The sequence below is a fragment of the Syngnathus floridae genome, chromosome 2, assembly GCF_059516105.1.
Source record: "Syngnathus floridae isolate MCC-2025c chromosome 2, RoL_Sflo_1.0, whole genome shotgun sequence".
NCBI lineage: Eukaryota > Metazoa > Chordata > Actinopteri > Syngnathiformes > Syngnathidae > Syngnathus > Syngnathus floridae.
Window position 1 is genome coordinate 12,482,967 of NC_142414.1, and position 19,657 is coordinate 12,502,623.

Sequence of the window (19,657 nt, forward strand, 5' to 3'; positions counted from 1 at the left end):
CTTTTCAATCAAGCTCTTTTAACAAAGATGGACATCCAGCCTTCACCCTTATCCAGGCTTCTTTTGTCACTGTTGTCATGCACGCAGGGGCCAGCCACTGTGGAATCCTGGGAATTCTTTTTATATTTTTTCTTTCTTTCTTTTTTGTTCCCCCCGACCCAGCTAGAACACGTAATGGTGACCATGACGTGCGTCAGTCAAAGAACAGCCATGCATGAATATAAAACAGCAGCGCCCACTATAAATTATTAACTTTTCCAATAGAGTGTTGAAGCGACATTTTTTTGCAGGAGGCATAACCAGTGGTGCGTTCAAGTGCAGCTGCAGCAGGGACGTACGGGGTTAATCCGACCCATATGCTGCACCGGGAGGGAGGTTGGGTCCACCACGAAAGGGAAGGCTGAGGCTGGCTGGCTGGCAGGCACAACAGAAGGGAGAAGACAGCGGGACTCACCATACACTCACACACACTTTCAATACCAACACCTGCACTTGTTCGCCCTATTTCCACTCACACAAGTCTTTCTCGTCCACAAGCGTGACGTGGAGTCACATCATCACGCGGAAGGCTTCCTAAAGTTTGCCAAAAGGATTTTATTCCGCCAATATGGACCAAGTCGGCTCGCTTTTCTACTTAATTGTTTGTTTTTGTTAGAGGTTTTTTTTTTTTTTTGCCAAGAATATACAAACGGATTATTTCCTCACGTGCTGTGATTTTTTTTTCCTGCTCCCTGGAATGTGGCTGTGACAAACTTTTGGATCGTGGAGATCAAAGGTAGGAGTTTTTTGGGTTCAACTTTTAACCAGCGTTTGGTTACTGCGTGCGTGCGTGCGCGCGCGTTTGTGTGGTGAGCGACTTAACATTTTTGCTGGATGGGTTTCCTATTTCTAGACTTGACAGGTAGACTGCGCCCATGTGTGGCCAGAGCTCGTCCTCTAATGATTAGATGGATCTCCAAACCTCACTATGGTATATTATTACTAGAGATGGCCCCAATCTGTCCTGTAGTTAACACCCAGCTGTCAAAACCACAGCCCCCCCAACACCCCCACTATGGAGGCCCCCCATAAGCAACCATCTATATGTTTTTTCTTCATGAGATGTTCCAAAACCTGTTTGTGCATGCATTTCCGTGGAAATACAGATGGATAAGTCGTGAGACATTTTTATTTATAGTTTGTTTCTTGAAGGTCCTTTTGAAATGGTGATTACACTGTGTTTTTGACGTCACATCATTGCCTGGAATATTATTATTAGCTTCATGAGACATAGGCATGGTAGCAGGAGTTCATTCAGTCATGACTTTTACCCATAGTGGATCAATCAGTCGAGTCAATAGCAGAATCCTAACCAAAGTTGTACCTTTCTGAATGTACCGCCCCTAAGTCATTACTGTGGAGGTGTCACAGTTAATTGATTTCAATTGAAAGCAATCATCAAATCAATCCACAACTGTTTAGACACAGGCTTTGAGCCATATGTGTGATGTTACCCATTTTTAGCAGAACTGACCATTTTAATGTGAAGAAATATCTTGGCAGGCCAACATAGAACATAGCTTTACAAAATGGTCCGGTGTTGGAAGAAAAATGTCATAATATATCTAAATGGAAAGTAATTGGTATTTTTACATTTTGTGAAGTGGTAGCATACAGCAAAATCCTAAAACTTCTGGTACATTGTTTTTCCATAGTCAAATCACCTGTGTTCTTGCATCAGAAGGTATCATTTACTGTTTAAACTATCAATATTGTCAATTACTCTACACTATTCGCATCTGGGCTTAGTGCCTAACCATTGTCATGCTCGTGTGGGTGGTCTAAATTTTATTTGTATGATTATAATTGTCGTTAAACGTTTGCCAAAAGCTTTTGTCTCGGGCCCCACGGATTTCACGAGAGCCAGAGATGCCCGCGGGATGGCTTATCGGCCCAGCAAACAGGGAGACAATTTAATGGACTCAGCTTTTAGTATTCATAATTTAGATGGGATACTCTCCGGCAAAGTGCAGCTGCATAATGAATGCCTGAGTTAAGGTCTTGGTTTCAACACCCCAAAAGTGTCAGAAATAGTCGGTGCGGGGGCTCCCTGTGTCTTTGAACTGTCACCTCTTTGCCACGTCAGCTCGTAGCCTTCTGCGCTGATGAGTCGGAACGGCGATGACTCAAAGGGAAGAGCACAAGGACGACTTAGTTTCAGTTGAAGGTCACTGGTTAGCAAACTGAATATTAAAGAAAGAAAATTACATGTGTATTGAGAACAACTTTACCTTTAAATTGCTAGCTTCATGCAAATACATAGAGGAAAATGCCAACTTGCATCAATAGTAGTAGTGTTATGAAGAAATAGATCTTTGAACGTAAACCTTGGAGCAGACGATCAAACAATAGCAGATATTCTTTATTCTCTGTGAAAAATAACGTATCTTACTGAAGCTTGTAGAGTTTATTTTATGTGTCTCTATTATACTGCCCCTGGTGGTTAAGGAGGGCACACCAGAAGGAGCGGAACAATGTCAATGGACACTGAAGTATTTATTTATTTATTTATTTGAGCGAAACCCGGACTATACCTTAAATTAGTCTTAATATATTTTTTGCATCGTGAATTTGTAATTGTGTTTTTTTAATAATGGAATGGAAATCAAATCTAATTTAATCTATTTATGATATTAAATTAAAATAATTGACAGATCATTCAAACAATTATTAGTTGCAGCTCTAGATATTATTTTATAACATTGCAGGATTATTCATTGCTATTTTTTTTTTTAATTAAAGGACACATTACAAATAATTTTGCTGTTCCTAAAGAGTGTGGAATAGATGAATGTCATTTCCATTCAATGGGAAAAGATGGTCAGAGATGCGAGCGAGGTGTCAAGGCAAATTCAGTCCGTATCTCAAGTGTATGCTGCAGAACTTGCGTTTCCCACCAATCCGTCCGTGCTTGTAGCCACAATTATGCAGTCTTGACACGCACCTCACTGCATTTACTCTTTAAATAAATAATGGAGCTGTCATATTTTCCAGCGCAGGTGTGAAGATTTGGACTGCGCTCTGCATCTCGCCTTATTGGAAAGCTGCGGGCCAAACTTCTGATCAGAGACTTCAAAGTGAGCGCAAGAGAGAGCCTGTGCGTCTTTTTCTGTCTCTCATTCCTCATGGGGCACTCTATAATAATCAGTCCTTTTTTTTTTTTGTCCAGATTTAGATCTGTGTGGGCTACCTGTATGCCTGTTACCATGACAACATCTGGAGCCCAACTCCTCCTGGTGGCCTTGTGTGTTTACAAAGGCCTGAGCCTGCAGCAGTCGGCGCCGAGGGTTCGCCTCTCCTTCAAAGGTGAGCCGGAACGCTTGGCCATCTTTTTTTTGCACTTGCATAGACCTGTGCGAGTCAGGCTTGGCTTCCTCTTTATGCGTACAGTATATAAAGAGCGTGTTTCCTGCCACATGTCAAAACGGTGCACAAGTGGAAACAAAAGGTGGATATTACGTGTGTTTTTCTACTGGCAGCCAGTCCACACCCTGAAACTCACACGCACAGAAGGTCACATTTGTCTTTTTTTTTTGATCCGGCACGATAACACCCATTCAACAATATTGGATATGAGCACATGAGGATTTTTCAAATCTTAAAAGATTTTGTTCATCTGTGACGGACCACACTCATGAAGATAAAAAAATATCTGGCATTTAACTGTTTTGATTGTATTCTGTGTGGTCTTTTCCAACAACACCTTAAGATTCTATTCCACCACCGACCGCAAAACAAGTTCTCTGAGGTAGAACAGACATGGATATGACCCGTATATGCACTGGTGTTACCTTAATGATTCCAAATGGTAAAATTGTAAAATGCTGGAAAATAAATACCCTCATGCAACCTGGGAAACTCAAAAACATCATTGGGAAGGGTATGTTTGTTTTTGTTTATGGTAATTTTCCCGTTTCTCAACCAGTGCATTTAAGATTTTTGTTTGGAAATAATGAACATGTTTAGTATTTAAAATTGCTGCCATGACCTGTTTCGGACCCTATTATTGGAACAAATCCACTCTAAACACCTCAGACCACAGGATTCATCGGGTAGGATAATTTTATAAGCAATTGGTTAGTTTACTTTGCTTATGTTGGATATAAATTACTTGGGTCATAGTAGACCAGGGTTAGCGTTAGAAATTAGTGTCTCAAGCCTGAGTTAGGGCGTCAAGGTTATCATTTAAAATTATGGTTAAAGTGAAAGTTTTGCTTTCAAATCAGGGTTCCAAGACAGAATTTGAATTTCAAATTAGGGCTTCATGTAAAGGTTAGGATATCAAATTTGGGTTATCCCCACAAAACCAAGTTGGGGTTTTAAGTCAGGGTTTCGTAGAAATCGAGGGTTTCAAATGAGGGTTTCAAGCAAATGTTGGGGCATCAAATCAGGTTGTCAACGCCAAATTAAGGTTTCAGATTAAGGTTTCAAATCAGGTGTAGCGTTTCAAGGCATGGTTAGTGTTTTGACATTTGGCTTCAATTCTTTGCATGATTAAGGTCTCAAATAAAGGTTTCAAGACATGTTAGGGTTTTACGCCTGGTCTTGGTGTTTAGTATTGGGTGCCCTTGTGAGTTACTCTGTGATTCCCACCACTAGTACTAACTTGACATTTGACACGAAATGTCTTGGCTGGTCAACTAAGATTATTAATCACAAAAGGGGTGATATGGTGTCGCCATGGCAACAACGAGAACTGCAGACCAGTGTGCCTACCACGGGATTTCTGACTCTTCCAATATGAACACTGCAGGCATCAAAGCAGTGTAGGAGCTTTTTTGTCCTTTAACTAACATGTTTTCACTTCATCTGACTCAGTCACACGCGTCACGTCACCTCGTAAAGATAAATAAGAATTACAGGAATGAGATTTATGACATTCTTAACTCTGGTGCTTTAACAGTGAGTCATGCTTAAATGCAGAATTTATTAGCTGATTTGACAAACAGCTGGAGGCTTGTTTTGAGTTCAACTGCTTTGATAAAAAATCTGCGTGCTTATGTGTTTTGTTTTGACCTCCAAGGCTAATTCCTTCTTGGTAAACAGCTTATATGTGTGTGCTTGTGTGTTTGTTCAATCGAACTTTGCAATTCCTCAAGTGTGGGCTTAAGTGTGTTTCTCATAACATCAAGTATGGAATAAAAAAATCAGCGAATTCTGCAGGTGCCAAATCGCGAGTATATAGGGGTTCGCTCTAAAGTATTTAGAAAGAAGTCTCTTAATTCACTTTACAGTCTTGAAGCATTTTGATGTTTTCAAGCTCGTAAATTGAGACTCCAACAACTGTAGTTGCCTTAAATGGAAGAAAACTTCAGTCATCAGTTCTTAGGAGGCTTGCAGGCAGTAGCTAACTCGCGTTGTAAAGCTAAGATCGCCCCCACCTAGCACACACGAGGGCATGTCCACAACAGCTGAGAGGTGTTCATTTATTAGCTTCGGTAGCCACACTCCCAAACCGCATTGACCCTTCCCCCTAATACCAAACAAGAAAGGCGAAAAGTTGGATGTAGACCAAATATTTTCTGCGACTCCGAGGATGTATTGTTCATTGTTTGCCATAGCAAGCCTCTTTGTTCACGCAGGCGCCTGCGGAGGAGGTTGCGGTGCCTACAAGGGCCCATGTGACTCTTGGACTGGCACCCTGAGGGCCTAAAGGCCCGAGATCTATGTCTTGTTCCCTCTATTATGTCTGTTGAACAATTGGCATGCGGGGCGGAATTAGTCTGCGTTGCTCGAGAGCAAAACGTGCCGTGTAATGGAAGTCGGAGAGCTGTGTCCGAACGCATCATTAGCGGCTCGCTTTTGTAATCCGAGAGCTCGGCATGACCCGGTTGTAGCGTCATACTTGAATCGTGTGTCCTTCCCAGTGTTTCCCTATCGGTGTCAGAATGCTGTCAGGGCTTCTCTGGATGTTTACCCGATGATGGCAGGACATTGTTGGCTATTTTCAGAGACGTGTATAGGGGTGTGGCGTTCCCACATTCAAGCCCTTGAATGAATCCACGTCGTTCATCCTGTGTTTACCTCGTCCTACCTCAAAAACGGCATCCCGGAGATCCGATTGCATGGTCTATTTTGGTCGCACCTTGCCTACATCCTGTTTAATTTTGACCCCCGCAAAGGAAGGCGGCGGATACTTTGATGTAAATAAAGATATGCGCGCAGTCCTCAATCCCCGTAAGCCAGCTTCGGAGGCTCGTTTGCGACCATTTGTCGTGACATAAGCCGGCTGTCTTGAACGGGGGCCGATATGCTGCAAGTATATGGTGCTGATATTAAACTCGGACCACAGATGTGCGTTAAAGAGACTTATTTAAGACAGTGTTGTTTCCCTTCTTAAGTAATGGACAACATTGAAATATCGTAACGTAGTGTACCTGAGTGGTCAATAAAAGTAACCCTTGCAACTCTGCCTGTACTGCATTCAGCAGGAAAATAGACCTACTTACATAGTTTAGCACCACCACAGTATGAATGGGTGAGTGTATGAATAATTCACGATTCGTCCACTGTGAGCGCTTTGTGTAGAGGCTTTTATAGAAAAGCGTGATATGAATCCAATTCAGGTTTAGAAGTGTCATTGTCTTCGTGCTGCAGAGACCCAAAGGAGACAAACTTAATGGATCACTTACTGGTAATCTAAAACAACAATCAATAAAATAAAATAGCAATTTCAGCCCCCCCAAACTGTCTTTTACTATTTTTTTAAATGTACTATTTCACCCCCAAACAACATCTGAGTCACCAGACAGTGATTACACAAGACTACAAAAGTCTACACACCCCTGTTCATAGGCTGGATTTTTGTTGTATAAAAAATATAAACTAAGGTAAATCATTTCAAAACCTTTTCCGGTGTTAATGTTATATAGAAGAAGATTTACGAAATATAAACAACTGAAATAATGGGGTTGCACAAGTGTGCACACCCTATTAAAAGTGGGGATGTGGCTATGTTTAGAATGACTCATTCACACTCAAACTCAGCTCGTACCTGCTAGCATTTAAAGTGGAATTAGTGAATATTAGTGTGAGACATAAACTCCTGTACATTTTCTGTGTTCCTTTTTAAATTGTGCATTTTAGGTGCATTTCTCACGCAGCAAATGAAAATTGTTCAATGAGTGCGTTCAGGAGAAGAAAGAAAAATGCTGAATCCATTTTCCAGCAGCGTGTCTTAACAGGTTCTGCTCGGCTGAGCACAATCCTGATCTTAAGAATTTGCCACGCTGACCGGTGTTCCTTAAGGGAATTGCTTTTTTCGCATCACTCCAATGGGCATGTGGTGCCTTCAGCTCAATCACACAGTCAGGAAACACATGAAATATTCACATCCTAAAAGCAAATATGTTTCTTAAAACGCTCTGAGTTGAGTTATATTTAATCACCTGCTGTATGCATTTCCCAGAGAACAAGTGAGAAGACTGTTGTTGCAGCGACTTTGTGTTCATTCAAGCCTGTCATAGAACATGTTGGAGGCATTAGGACTATACTGAGCAACCTTTGCTCAGTTATTAAAATAAATCTTTGAAAATCATGCTGATCCTGCTTGGGATAAACAGTAGCACTTATGTTACATTTCATTATTCATAGTAAGTGTCGCCACGTGCGATTGCCTCAAAAAGTAGTCTGAGTTTGTATTACACCCTTTAAAAAAATAACTTTATTTTTAAAGTAATTAAATTCTGCTGAGCTCTAATTATTGAGTAACAGCAACACTTCTTTCACAGAACTGATGGACACTCGGGCAGCGCGACCATTCAGTTTCTCCTTCAACACCAGCGACTACCGAATCCTCTTGATGGACCAGGACCAGGGCCGCCTGTACCTGGGCAGCAGGGAGTACCTGGTGGCTCTGGATATGCACAATGTCAACAAAGAGCCGCTCATAGTACGCACACACACACACATTGATTGATTTGTGTATGTTTAGCTTTGCTTTTAGAATGAATGTTTTTGGGAAAACATTTAAAATACAACAAATTAGAAGAGTCCACTTCCGTTCAAGCGATGCAGACTACCATCACTTAAGTGACTGAGAATCTACACAGATGGGAAAATGACATTACAATTGTCCTATTAAGAGGCTAATGAGCTGTAAAATCTGCTTTCAACTGACTAATATGAAACAGGTAAACTCCATTTCTTTTTTTGACAGAAGTCAGTGAAGTGTGTGATAGCTTGAGGCACTTCACATTCGAGATCTTAATTGGATAATGTCGAAAGATCCTACAATGTACTGTTCAAGATTAAAAGTAATTGCTGCCTGTAGTCATGGGTTCATGGCAGCATTAAAGTCCTAAATTGCTCCTCATTGTTATTCAAGCACAAACTGCATTCCTTTCCTCACAAGTGTTTTTGCCCCAATGGCACACTTTTCATTTTTTGTTTTGTTTTTTAAGCGTTGCCTGTGAGTGACCCAAACTGATGTAACTAATTTATATCTAAGCGTTGAATTATGTGCGGTCGTAATTACTACAGAATGAGATCATAGCAGTTACACAACATAAGCCCCCCTCCCCAAAAAATAAGTCAAATATAGGTACATAAAATGAATGAACAATTAAGTCAGCAATGTGGGAAAAAGTGAAACCAGATGTTGCAATCAAAAGCACATTTTCTTTCTTTTTTTTTTGATTCTCTTTTGTTCCCATGACTCAATAACACTTTCACATGAATGTGGTGTTGCTAAAACTGAAAAATAATCTTGCGAACTTTAACATTATTTCCCATCCCTGTGAAAATAATTAACTTAATTTTTTGACTCTCCATATTGTCACTGCAGAACGTCGATGCAATTTTATTTTGGCTATATTTTTTTTCATCACTATATATGTAATGAATGACCTTATTGGATTATTATACCTGCTGATAAGTTATTGTGTGTTCAATCCAGATTCACTGGCCAGCATCTGCAAAGAGGAAAGGTGAATGCCAGATGACAGGAAAAGGAAGACAGGTGTGATCATGTTATTTACATTCCTTGCTTTCAAAATCAAGAACAAGTAAAAAGCATGTTGAAATTCCTGCTTGTACAGGGCGAATGCGCCAACTTTGTGCGCTTGATCGAGCCGTGGAACCGCACCCACCTCTACACCTGTGGAACGGGGGCTTACCAACCCATTTGCACCTTCATCAACAGAGGCTGGAGGGCAGAGGTGAACATTCACACATACCCCCGAGCGGCATATGTCGATAAAATCTCCGTGCGGCAGACCTGGAAACTTTTGTCCTGATAAATATTTCAGGAGTCCAAACTGGGACGCTGATTTGTTTATGATTTTCCTGTGCTCCCTTGTGACGTTCAAGCCATCTATTTTTATGCCGTCTTCGCAGGACTACCTGTTTCGACTAGTCCCCGGGTACGTGGACTCCGGGAAGGGAAAATGTTCCTACGATCCCAAAGAGGAGAACGTTGCAGTTCTTATTCGTAAGAGCCTTTCATGATCAACAGGCTAAAACACATACAACTTGTTTGATTGATTGTTTTCTCCTCCCATTTTAGATGGTAACCTGTATGCAGGTGTCCATATTGACTTCATGAGCACAGATGCGGCTCTTTTTAGGACCATGGGAGGGAGAAGTGTCATCCGGACGGAACAGTACGATTCCAGATGGCTCAACGGTGAGTAATGAAGGGTGTGAGCGGGTAAAAGTAGTGGATTACAGGTTATGCTTCCTGTCTCGTTCATGCCTCAATCGTCTTCCTGCTTATTTGATGGATTGATCGATTGATTGATTGATTGATTTTGTCCTCCAGAGCCCGTGTTTGTTCAGATCCAGCAGATCCCTGACAGCGCAGAGAGCAACGATGACAAGCTCTATTTCTTTTTCCGCGAGAAGAGCTTAGACTCGAGCGGAGGGGCGAGTCCCAACGTCTTGGCCAGGGTGGGCAGAGTGTGTCTGGTGAGTAATGAATAAAAATACAATTGCGCTTGGTTGAGACACGAGCTGTGGCTTGTCTTGACTTGTGAGCAAAAATTCCACTTAACAGTGCTAGATGGTGGCAGAAAATTTCAGCTTCTCTATTTCTTCCTTCAGTTGATTCATTCCGTGACTAAGCTCTTAAGGAAAGGCACCACTTTACGCCATTAATCTTATAAAATGAAGTGCTGAACTGGACACAATGAACCATGACCTCATTTCATCTGTGTCCAGAATGATGAAGGTGGCCAGAAATCCCTAGTGAACCGCTGGACAACGTTTCTCAAAGCTCGTCTTATCTGCTCGGTGATTGGCGATGATGGAGTGGAGACGCGATTTGATGAACTACGTGAGGCGGCCGTGACAAATTGCATTTCAACAGCAGCTTCTCTCTTATTGATTTGCGCACGCTCGGCCTTGCAGGTGATGTATTCATTCAGCCGACGCAGGATGAAAGGAACCCGATGGTGTTTGCACTCTTCACTACCGCGGGGTGAGAAGCCGCAACCTTCTAATGGCATTGGGCTTGATTTGGGTTTTTATTTCTGATTCAAATATATAATCCATGTGTTTACTTCTTTCCATTCCCAATTTGTTCCAGCTCTGTGTTCAAGGGCTCTGCTGTCTGCGTCTACTCCATGGCCGATATCCGCAATGTCTTCAATGGGCCTTTTGCCCATAAGCACGGCCACAATTACCAGTGGACGGAATACAACGGGAAGATTCCGTACCCACGACCGGGAACGGTGCGTCGCAGCACTCTTGGCTCCGCTCGAGTACACAAAGACTCACGTGCACGTCTTTTTTGTCACCCAGTGCCCGGGCGGAACCTTCACCCCTGGGATCCGCTCCTCCAAGAGCTTCTCTGATGAGGCTGTCAATTTCATCCGGGCTCACCCCCTCATGTACCAGCCCGTCTATCCCATCCACCGCCGCCCCCTGGTGGTGAGGACCGGTGTGGACTACCGCTTCACGGCCCTGGTGGTGGATCAGGTGGACGCCGTGGACGGCCGCTACGAGGTGCTCTTTCTGGGCACGGGTGAGGAAAATGCATCATTATCAACTTTGACACTACGTTTATTTCATATGTACCTGTGAAGGAAATAGCACTTTTGACACTCTGCAAATAGACATATTTTTGTTTGTTTTATGTTATGTACCTTCACTTCCTTTAGATCGTGGTACCATCCAGAAGGTCATTGTGTTGCCCAAAGACCCCACCAGCATGGAGGAGCTAACGCTAGAGGAAGTGGAAGTTTTCCGGGTATGTCTCCTCTTCATCATTTTATCATGAGTGCATTTACATCTTATTCAATTTTCTTTTTTCGTCATTTCTTCACAGAGCAGAGCTCCTGTCAAAACGATGAAGATCTCTTCTAAGCGAGTAAGCAAGCGTCGTGGCGTTTTCACACGTGCGTTAGGACACCGCTACTCACCTCTGACATGTTTTGTCTCGCGTCTTGCAGCAACAACTGTACGTGTCGTCGGACGCGGGCTTGACACAGGTGTCGCTGCACCGCTGCGACGTCTACGGCAGGGCCTGCTCCGACTGCTGTCTGGCCCGGGACCCTTACTGCGCTTGGGACGGGGAGAGCTGCTCGGCTTTTACTCCTTCCACCAAGAGGTGCAGAGTAGAATGCTGACGAAATCGCCATGGCACAACTTACGGGGGTTTTGTCATCTGTTGCAGGAGGAGCAGAAGACAGGATGTCAAACACGGCGATCCTCTGAGGCAGTGCCGAGGCTTTAACGCCAAAGGTTGGCTGCCTTTCGTTTTGTTGTTCATTGAGTTGAAATTTCAATAGTGTTGAACAGAATTTTTAATACGTCCAACCATCGGCTTCCAACTAATCCAGGGTTCAGGTCAGGTTGGAAAGTCCTAAATGTTCGCGATGCCGTTTGTGTGTGCCTCCAGTGGAGAAACGTCTGCTTGAAACGGTGCAGTTTGGTGTGAAAGGGAGCAGCACCTTTTTGGAGTGTCAGCCTCGCTCTCCTCAGGCAACCGTCAAGTGGCTTTTCCAGAGAGATGGCAAAAGGAAATTGGTAAGGAACATCACTCGAAGGGGTTGCTCGCTACTTGCAAGGGGTCCTCCTCCAATTAGGGAAAATTGTGAGTCATTGAATCCATCCCCCTGATTTTTTTTTTTTTATAATTACCTACAGTATATGAAGTCATTGCCTGGATTTTCCAGGCCGGTGGAATATTGTGCAATATTAGTCAAGCAAACAAAAAATTGAAGAAAACACGGCTTTCTAATATTTCTATCTATGTATTTGAGTGAATTGGGAAAAAAACGTGAACACTCTTTCTTTCTTGGTATCTTCAGCTGAACCGCGTGGGCAGTGTCCTGAAGACCAACCACGGCATCCTTCTCAAGTCCCTCAATGGATCGGACGCTGGGCTTTATCACTGCCTGGCCACTGAAAACAACTTCAAACACACGGTGGCCCGCGTGGCGCTGCGTATCCTCGATCGGGACATCGTTTTGGCTCTCAGCGCCCGAGACGACGACGAGGACGACCCCGAGACTCGCGACCCGCGACCTTACCCTCGATCGTCCCCCGCCTCCACACCTTTCCCACCTGAAATCAGACTGATCAACCAGTATTGCCAGTCCTACTGGGAGCAGTCCAGTCTGAAACAGCAACAGCGCAAGCGCACCAGCCGGCGGCACACGGAGGGCCAGGAGCAAGGACTTGGTTAGGGCGCACCGGCCGTCTGAGGTGGCCTGGTCGGACTTTTATCGGTGTTGTTCATGCATGTTGTTTGTGCATCTCCTTCATTGGTTTGACGGCCGACGCCGTCGAATACCATATTGGTGGTTTTTGTCTTGTGCCAAGCGGGCATTTTGTGGATAGCACACCTCACCCACCAATGAGCGCATTCCAATGGTTCCAGTGTAGCTTTTGAACGCTCCTGTTTGTCCGGCTCTCATTTTCAGGACATAGTCACAATGGAGTGTTTTTTTTTTTTTTTTTGTAATTAAGTTACCTTCCAGACCAACCACAATATATTCCTTATGTGAAAAAGCTTTTCGTCACACAACCACATGACTACTATGACATACACAATCCGGCTTTTGGATGAAGTTTCAGGGTGAACATAAATTGCACTACAGTCACTCCTCACTATATTGTAGTTCACATTTTGCAGTTTCAGTGCATCACATACTTGTTTATTGGACTCACATCATAGCATAAATACCCGTATCTTACTGAGCACCAAAGGTTTGCACCTGGCTTGAATGTTGATTTTTGTTTTTGTTAGGGTTCATTCAAGGTTGCAAGCGGTCGCAAAAATGTTTTTGTCGTTTTTGTCATCAACAGGTTTTTCTTCTTGCAAAGAAATCTTCAGACAATGTGACAAAAAACAGTTTGCAACCTTTTAGGAACCTTGACAAAATATCAACATTGCGTAAACACTTGCGGCTCAGTTCGATACAGACTCAACGAAGCGTAGAAAAAACATTAGCGTCACACGTTAACGTGATAGGGGAGCTATCTACAACATTTTAGGTTCATCCTGAAATTAAACCTGAAAACTGAATACTTTTTAGGAGTAGTGGATAGTAACCAAGTGCACCATTGTTTCATATTCCCACTGCATGACACTGAAAGCTGGCGGTGCAAGCAAAATCCCAAATTTTGAAACATGTTTTACTGTCATATAACCCGAGTGCCACAAGAAGGTGTCAAGTGGCAGAACCACAAGTGTGCTACTTTTGAGTATATTGAGAATAAATGTAATATATTGATTGTGAATATATATATACATATATATATATAATATATACGACCAGTGGATTACTGTTGTTTGAGGAAACAAAGACACTTCATCAGTGTTTGCATGCTTCTGTATGTTGTTTGTTGCTCTTCTTGGGCCTGGGCGTGTAACAATGTCAAATATGTGTCAAATATGAAAATTGTGTTAAGCCATGTGGATGTCACCCCCCCTCTGTCCTGTGCTGTCGTGACCCCCCCCCCCCAGTATGTGAGTGGTGAAGACACACTTCACGGTGGTCTTCCAATCATGCACTTTGTCAGTGGTGGTGGTGGTGGTGGGAAATTTGGGATGTTTGCACAAATGTTATCAATAAGTTAAATCTTTTTTTAAATGTACAGTGTCTTGTTATAAAAAGTAGAATGATGTTGACTATTTCTTAAGGTTTAGATGTGGTTCTCTTCTTTTAAGAATATGAGTAGAAACGGTACAAATTGACTTGACTTCCTCAAAGAGACAAATGAGTTTATTGTAGAGAAACTCTTTTGAGTTGAGAAGTATGCAATTCTCAACTGCCTGTAAACAACAGATGCATGAGTGTACTTGACTTGGCTTCAGTCATCCCATTCGTCGTCGTCATCCTCATCATCTCCTCCGCCCTCTTCTTCGCTTTCATCTGCACGACATTGCAAACACACGTCCGTCGGTTTTGTTTTCCTTTCGACCCGGGACGAGAGACGTTTTTACCTGATGAGTGGATGGCTTTACTCCGCTTCTGCATAACCATCTTGAGCGCGCCGACGATACCTTCGCCCGACTCGGCCGGCAGGCACGCGCCCACGTCAGGACACTCGCTCACCTGTGGCACGTAATGCAAGAGCAATGTTTCAAGAGTTAAGTTTCAAACTAGGGTCAGGGTTTCAAATGAGAGTTTCTAAGTGGGGTTAAGATTTCCAATTAGGCTTTCACACTATGGTTTCTAAAATGTGGTTACATTTCTGAGCTTCTTCCCCAGTCGTATCTGATCCAGCAGAGCGCCTCTGCTGTCTGCTCTCCCCACAGATGAAAGGGTGGGTGAAGGCAGGCTGCTAGACGGGGGAGGAGGAGGAAGGGGAGACGAGTGAGTGTCCGAGGAAAGCTGGAGAGGCGGAGGTGGCGGAGGTGGCGGAGGCGGCGCCGGATCTCCGCTAATTCCCCTGCTAGGCGGAGATGGGGCGGCTGGAGGTGTGAAAGCTGCAGTGCGCTGATGTTGCACGGTTGGCACCGGGGGCAACGCGTTATGAGAGAAGCCTGCGTGCGAGGACTTGGAGGATGATGGCGGAGGGCCGTGCGTCGGCGGCAGAGGCGGTGGGCAGCCTCGGTTGGACGCTCCCTGCGGCGCTTGCTGCAAGTGCGCCGGGATGGGAGGCGGGGGGCCGGAACGCCCGCGTGGAGGCGGCGGCGTCGGGGCTGAAATGGTCGAGACGGGAACAGGAGGAAGGGGCCCCAGCCTGCCCGGAGGAGGTGCTGGAGGCCCAGCGGCTGCAACACACACAAACACACACACACACACAAACTTGTTAGGCCGGTCACTTGTCTCACCAGGCGTACCTGTATTTGTATTCAAGCAATTAAGTGTAAGTAGTCTGTTCTGACCTCCTCTTTTGGCCTCCCTTTTGACAGCCTCCATGCCGCCCGAGCGCTCGATGATGTTGTAGACCTGCTGGGACGTCTGCTCATCTCTCAAATCATCCTTTCCGATGCCTGCCTGGGAGAGGAGGTTCCACAGGTCGGGGTCCAGATTGTTGGGGTCAAACCCAACATGGCTAACATGCCTAAAAGAAAGGACAAAAGAAAGAAAGAATTATTAATCCTTCCATTTTCTGTACAAATAACAAATTAAGTTGTGTTGCACGAGGTGTACATTTACTACAATATAAAAATATTTGATGAAATGTCAAATCCAAGCATTCTAAAGCTGACTTACTTAAATCCACTGGGCGCACCGATGTCTGCTTTAGAAAGGCCTTTTTTCTTGTTTTTCTTGTCCTTCTTATTCCAATTGCCACTCCGCAATGAAGAAGCCGAGGGCATCAAGTGGTAACGTTGGGAGTTATCAGGGCTCGGGATGTCCACAGAGGCTTTGTGAAAGGAACCACGGCTAACGGAAGCTGTTTTTACGGGACAGTACAGAAAGACTTGTCATGTATTTTGTGCCATCAGGGAAAATCTGTATAGAGAAGTGAGGAAGTTACATTTTTCTGGTGGGACAGGAGGAAGGGAACCTCTTTCTAGAAATGGAAACGTTAAAATGAGTAAAGCCACACAAAAACAACATCAATAATATACATTGTGTAAAAGTTTGAGGTATTCAGCGTTCAGGTAAACTTTCAAAAATCACTTTGACCTTTTCAGGTAATCAGAGTACTGTCGTACCTTGCCGATTATTTCTTTGGCTGATTTTTCCCACTACAGCTTCCCTGAAGGCTTCTGCTTCTTGCTGCTCGGCAAAATTCAGTCCAACTTGACAGTCCTGCATGTCAGGTGGAGGAGCATTAGACAAATAGGCTCCCCAAAAAGCAGTCAGAGGATGATCCAGCAAACATTTTGAAGGCACTATATTACCATACAGAGACTGGTGAAATGTCAAATGAAATAGTTGCTTACATCAGCAGCAAAGGTGTGAAAGTACAACTGTGGAGAAGCAGAGTAAACAATTTGGTTGTAGAGTTCTTGCTCCCATAACATCCTCCCAGCCTGTGGGGTGTAAGACAATATGTAGAAGCCAGTAGGATAGAGCGCATAAAACATCATAGATACATTTGAAAATGATTGACCTCAAATGACACTGTCACACAACATGCAATGTGAGTAATGGTTTAGTGGCTAAACCAAATGTCCATTGTTTTAATTGGATAATAGCCTACAGGTAAACACCCCCTTTAGAATTAATTTGTTCCGGCAGCTCTTCGCTTTGACTTGGACATCCACTTTTTCATTGATTTTCATAATATGTATCATTTTTGCCCTCTCTGCATCCATTGCAGCCTGGTGATCCTGAAAGGGGGATCCTTCCATCTGTGGTCCCCTCTCAAGGTTTCTCATTTTCCCCTGGTAGTTTTTTTTTTCTAGTTTTTCCTTGCCCTTTTGGGAGCTTAAGATCAGGGGATGCTTTGAGAATAATTGTCAATTTTTGTCTATGTGAAGCCCTTTGAGACTGCTTGTGATTTAGGGCTATACAAATAAACTTGACATGACTTGACTTGGTCATTGGCTCAGGAGCTGAGGAGCAACTGTCCATTGCAGGTAAACGCCCCCTTTTGAGTCAGTCTGCTCGGTCATTAGCTCAAAGCTAACCTTTCGACAAGGAAGATGACGAAAAGAAAAAAAGATGACGAGTATCGTACATTTCAGATTGAATGGACCGAAGAATTCACCTCTGCGGTGTGTCTAATTTGCAATGACAAAATTGCATCCACAGATGGCGAGTATGCTAAAACGCTCATGAAAAAACTGCAACCCCAAGACCAGCTGATTGTCAAAATTTGGAACGCGCTTCCTATCACATACCACACACTGCAGCGTGAGTACTACACACTGCAGCGTGAGTATTGGTGTACTGACCATGTTTGGATCTACGTATGCATGTGAGCATTCTCACATCTTAAAAACATCAAGAACAATCTACGATCACATGATGAAAGTCTCAACGCTTGCATGAAGCTCAACCAAGTACCAAGACAAAGACATCAGCAAATCCATGCAGCACCAGAAGTCGCATTAATGGTGAGTATTACAGTGATTCCTCGCTACTTCGCGTTTCGTTTATCGCGGCTTCACTACATCGCGGATTTTCTTTTCTAAATTAAAAAAACATTTAAAAGTCAAAATAAAACTTCTCAATTGAGGAAACGTGTGTCAAATCTTTAGGACAATGTAGCCAGTACTTGCTGCCCAGTACTTCTTGTTGGTGACTGGACTTTGCGGATTTCACTTATCGCGGGTGGTTTTTGGAACCAATTATCCCGATAAACGAGGGATTACTGTATAACATTATTTAAAAAAAATAAATAAATTCAGAGGCTTATTATACTGACATTTACTTGAATTTACTTTTAAAACATATTGTATGGATCTCACTGAAACAAATTTTCAAATATTTTGCTTTTATGGCTTTTAGTCAAAAAGGTTCCCGACCCCTTGTTTAGCCATTTAACAATATCCAACTTTCCAGCTCTCATTTGTTGACTTTCATGCAACATGACAGGTACATACATTCAATGTGAAATGAAGGATTGCTGTAATCAAATTTCCTGGTAATGTGGTGTGAGGCAGCTTGTGCGGCTTCAGTGCGACATTCTTTATTGCCGCCGTTACCTTCAAATCGTACATGCGAAAGAAGTACGAACGCTGGGGGTTGTCCTTAATGAGGCAGACAACTCCAGTGTGCTGCAGGCTCCATGTGGACGGCTGGTGAGGGAGGGCCATGAACAACTGTGCCACTGCAGTTGCCATAGACTGTATATACACACACACACACACACACACACACACACACACACACACATACACACACACACATATATCAACATAAGAGGCCGCGTCAAATTCTGACACCAGAGGAAGAAATGCTTCAGGCGCCATTTCCTCTTTTCCGATGACTTCATGCAAGCAGTTTGTTTGCAATATGCATTGTGTCTTTATATTTAGTTCAGAAAGAAGTGATGAGGGTTTCAGACAAGAGCTAGGGTTTCAAGAGAGGGTTAGGGTTTGGAATAGGGGTAGAGATTTTAAATTAAGGCTTTACAAGCCAGGATTAGTTTAAAAGACAATTTTGATGCAGGGTTAGGTTTTAAAATCAAATGATAGGGTTTTAATTTAGGTTTTTTTCAAGGATGTGGTTACAATTACGGGTTTTAAACCAAGGCCTTCAAACGAAGGCTTCAAGGCAGGGTTAGAGCTTCACTTTAGGGTTTCAAATTCCGACTTCAGGGTTAGGTTTTCAAGTCAGAGGTAAGGTTTGATCAAATTTGGTTTTGAATGAGGGGTAGGATTTCAAATTAGGACTTAAAAGTTGGGGTTTTAAAAAAGATTTAGGGTTCAAGCAGGGGCTAATATTTCAAAGTATGTTTTGAAGACAGAATTGTTAAGGATTCTAGTTACAGTTTTAAGCTTGTGTTAAGGTGTTAAACCTGGGTATGGCATTCAAGTGGAGTTTAGCGTTAGGGTAGGGTTTCAGATGAGTGGTTTTCAAGCCAGGCTGGGGATTTCATATTATGGTTTCAACCAAGGGTTTTGCTTTCTTCTTGTAGTTAGGTTCTTTTAGTTAGGTTTTAAACATTGAGTTGTGAAGCCCAGGTTAAGGAGAGTTTGAATGCAGAGTCAAGGGTTAGGTCTTCAAGTTAGGGTTTCAAGCAAGGGTTATGGCTTGATTGTAGGGATTTAAGTCTGAAGTCAAGGAGAGGTTTCAAGGCAGTATTACATTTTCAAACTATATGTTTTCACACCAAGGTTAGGAGTTCAAAGAAGGGTTACTGTGTTTGGGTTTTAGGTTGTGGTTAGAAATCCAATATGTATTTTCCCCCAAATATTACAAGTGCACACCTGGCAAAATAATGAATTTATTTTTAGTTTGCTCGTCAAGTCAGATGAGAGAGATCTTAGTGGATGAAAATATTTAAAAATTTCAAATTTCAACTTGAAAAATGAGCTATAATTTGGACACAGATATACGCCTACATAGATTGAAGTGGTAACTTACAGCACATCTTCTGCCAAGCAGGTTGTCCAGGGCCTGACTCTCTTGGGGGCTGAGCAGGGAGCTCCTCGCATTCTCCGTCTTGGTTTTGGCCGCTCGGCTCATGGTGTGGTTGAGGTGAGCGAGCGAACGAACGAACGCTTGCTGGTTTGCAACGGCGTTTTCTCAGCACAGGCTTGACACGCTACCGCAATGGAGGAAGTTGAGTCTCTTCTCTGTTACTTCAACTCATAGCA

General features: G+C 43.3%; 2 protein-coding genes across 2 annotated transcripts; one reads left to right on the forward strand and one right to left on the reverse strand.

The window, feature by feature from the left end:
- The first annotated feature begins 294 nt into the window (after nucleotides 1-294).
- sema3ga (sema domain, immunoglobulin domain (Ig), short basic domain, secreted, (semaphorin) 3Ga) lies at nucleotides 295-14,127 on the forward strand. Its single transcript, XM_088360314.1, has 19 exons — nucleotides 295-775; nucleotides 3,034-3,136; nucleotides 3,209-3,345; nucleotides 7,770-7,930; nucleotides 8,936-8,998; nucleotides 9,078-9,197; nucleotides 9,376-9,469; nucleotides 9,545-9,664; nucleotides 9,800-9,945; nucleotides 10,198-10,312; nucleotides 10,387-10,456; nucleotides 10,565-10,709; nucleotides 10,780-11,002; nucleotides 11,139-11,227; nucleotides 11,306-11,347; nucleotides 11,430-11,587; nucleotides 11,654-11,721; nucleotides 11,879-12,006; nucleotides 12,291-14,127. The coding sequence occupies exons 3-19, from the start codon at nucleotides 3,234-3,236 to the stop codon at nucleotides 12,666-12,668; spliced, it is 2,232 nt and encodes a 743-aa protein (XP_088216440.1). The 5' UTR covers nucleotides 295-775; nucleotides 3,034-3,136; nucleotides 3,209-3,233; the 3' UTR covers nucleotides 12,669-14,127.
- Nucleotides 14,128-14,183: 56 nt separating this feature from the next.
- On the reverse strand, nucleotides 14,184-19,638 carry wasb (WASP actin nucleation promoting factor b). The gene is made up of 10 exons (XM_088360323.1): nucleotides 19,425-19,638; nucleotides 18,041-18,181; nucleotides 16,331-16,420; nucleotides 16,100-16,196; nucleotides 15,919-15,954; nucleotides 15,651-15,834; nucleotides 15,320-15,498; nucleotides 14,679-15,205; nucleotides 14,432-14,543; nucleotides 14,184-14,360 (listed from the first exon to the last, which is right to left on the reverse strand). Exons 1-10 carry the CDS (start codon nucleotides 19,524-19,526, stop codon nucleotides 14,299-14,301), a joined length of 1,530 nt encoding a protein of 509 aa, XP_088216449.1. The 5' UTR covers nucleotides 19,527-19,638; the 3' UTR covers nucleotides 14,184-14,298.
- Between the last annotated feature and the right edge of the window lie 19 nt (nucleotides 19,639-19,657).

Bases quoted from the DNA above. Each gene is read 5' to 3' on its own strand.
- wasb (XM_088360323.1), bottom strand. From the start codon at position 19,526: ATGAGCCGAGCGGCCAAAACCAAGACGGAGAATGCGAGGAGCTCCCTG. The intron at 15,955-16,099 runs GTACGACAGTAC...TTCCATTTCTAG, and splicing joins CCAAAGAAATAATCGGCAAG to AAAGAGGTTCCCTTCCTCCT. The intron at 15,499-15,650 runs GTAAGTCAGCTT...CCTTTCTTTTAG, and splicing joins GGTGCGCCCAGTGGATTTAA to GCATGTTAGCCATGTTGGGT.
- sema3ga (XM_088360314.1), top strand. From the start codon at position 3,234: ATGCCTGTTACCATGACAACATCTGGAGCCCAACTCCTCCTGGTGGCC. The intron at 9,946-10,197 runs GTGAGTAATGAA...ATCTGTGTCCAG, and splicing joins GGGTGGGCAGAGTGTGTCTG to AATGATGAAGGTGGCCAGAA. The intron at 11,588-11,653 runs GTGCAGAGTAGA...CATCTGTTGCAG, and splicing joins TTTACTCCTTCCACCAAGAG to GAGGAGCAGAAGACAGGATG.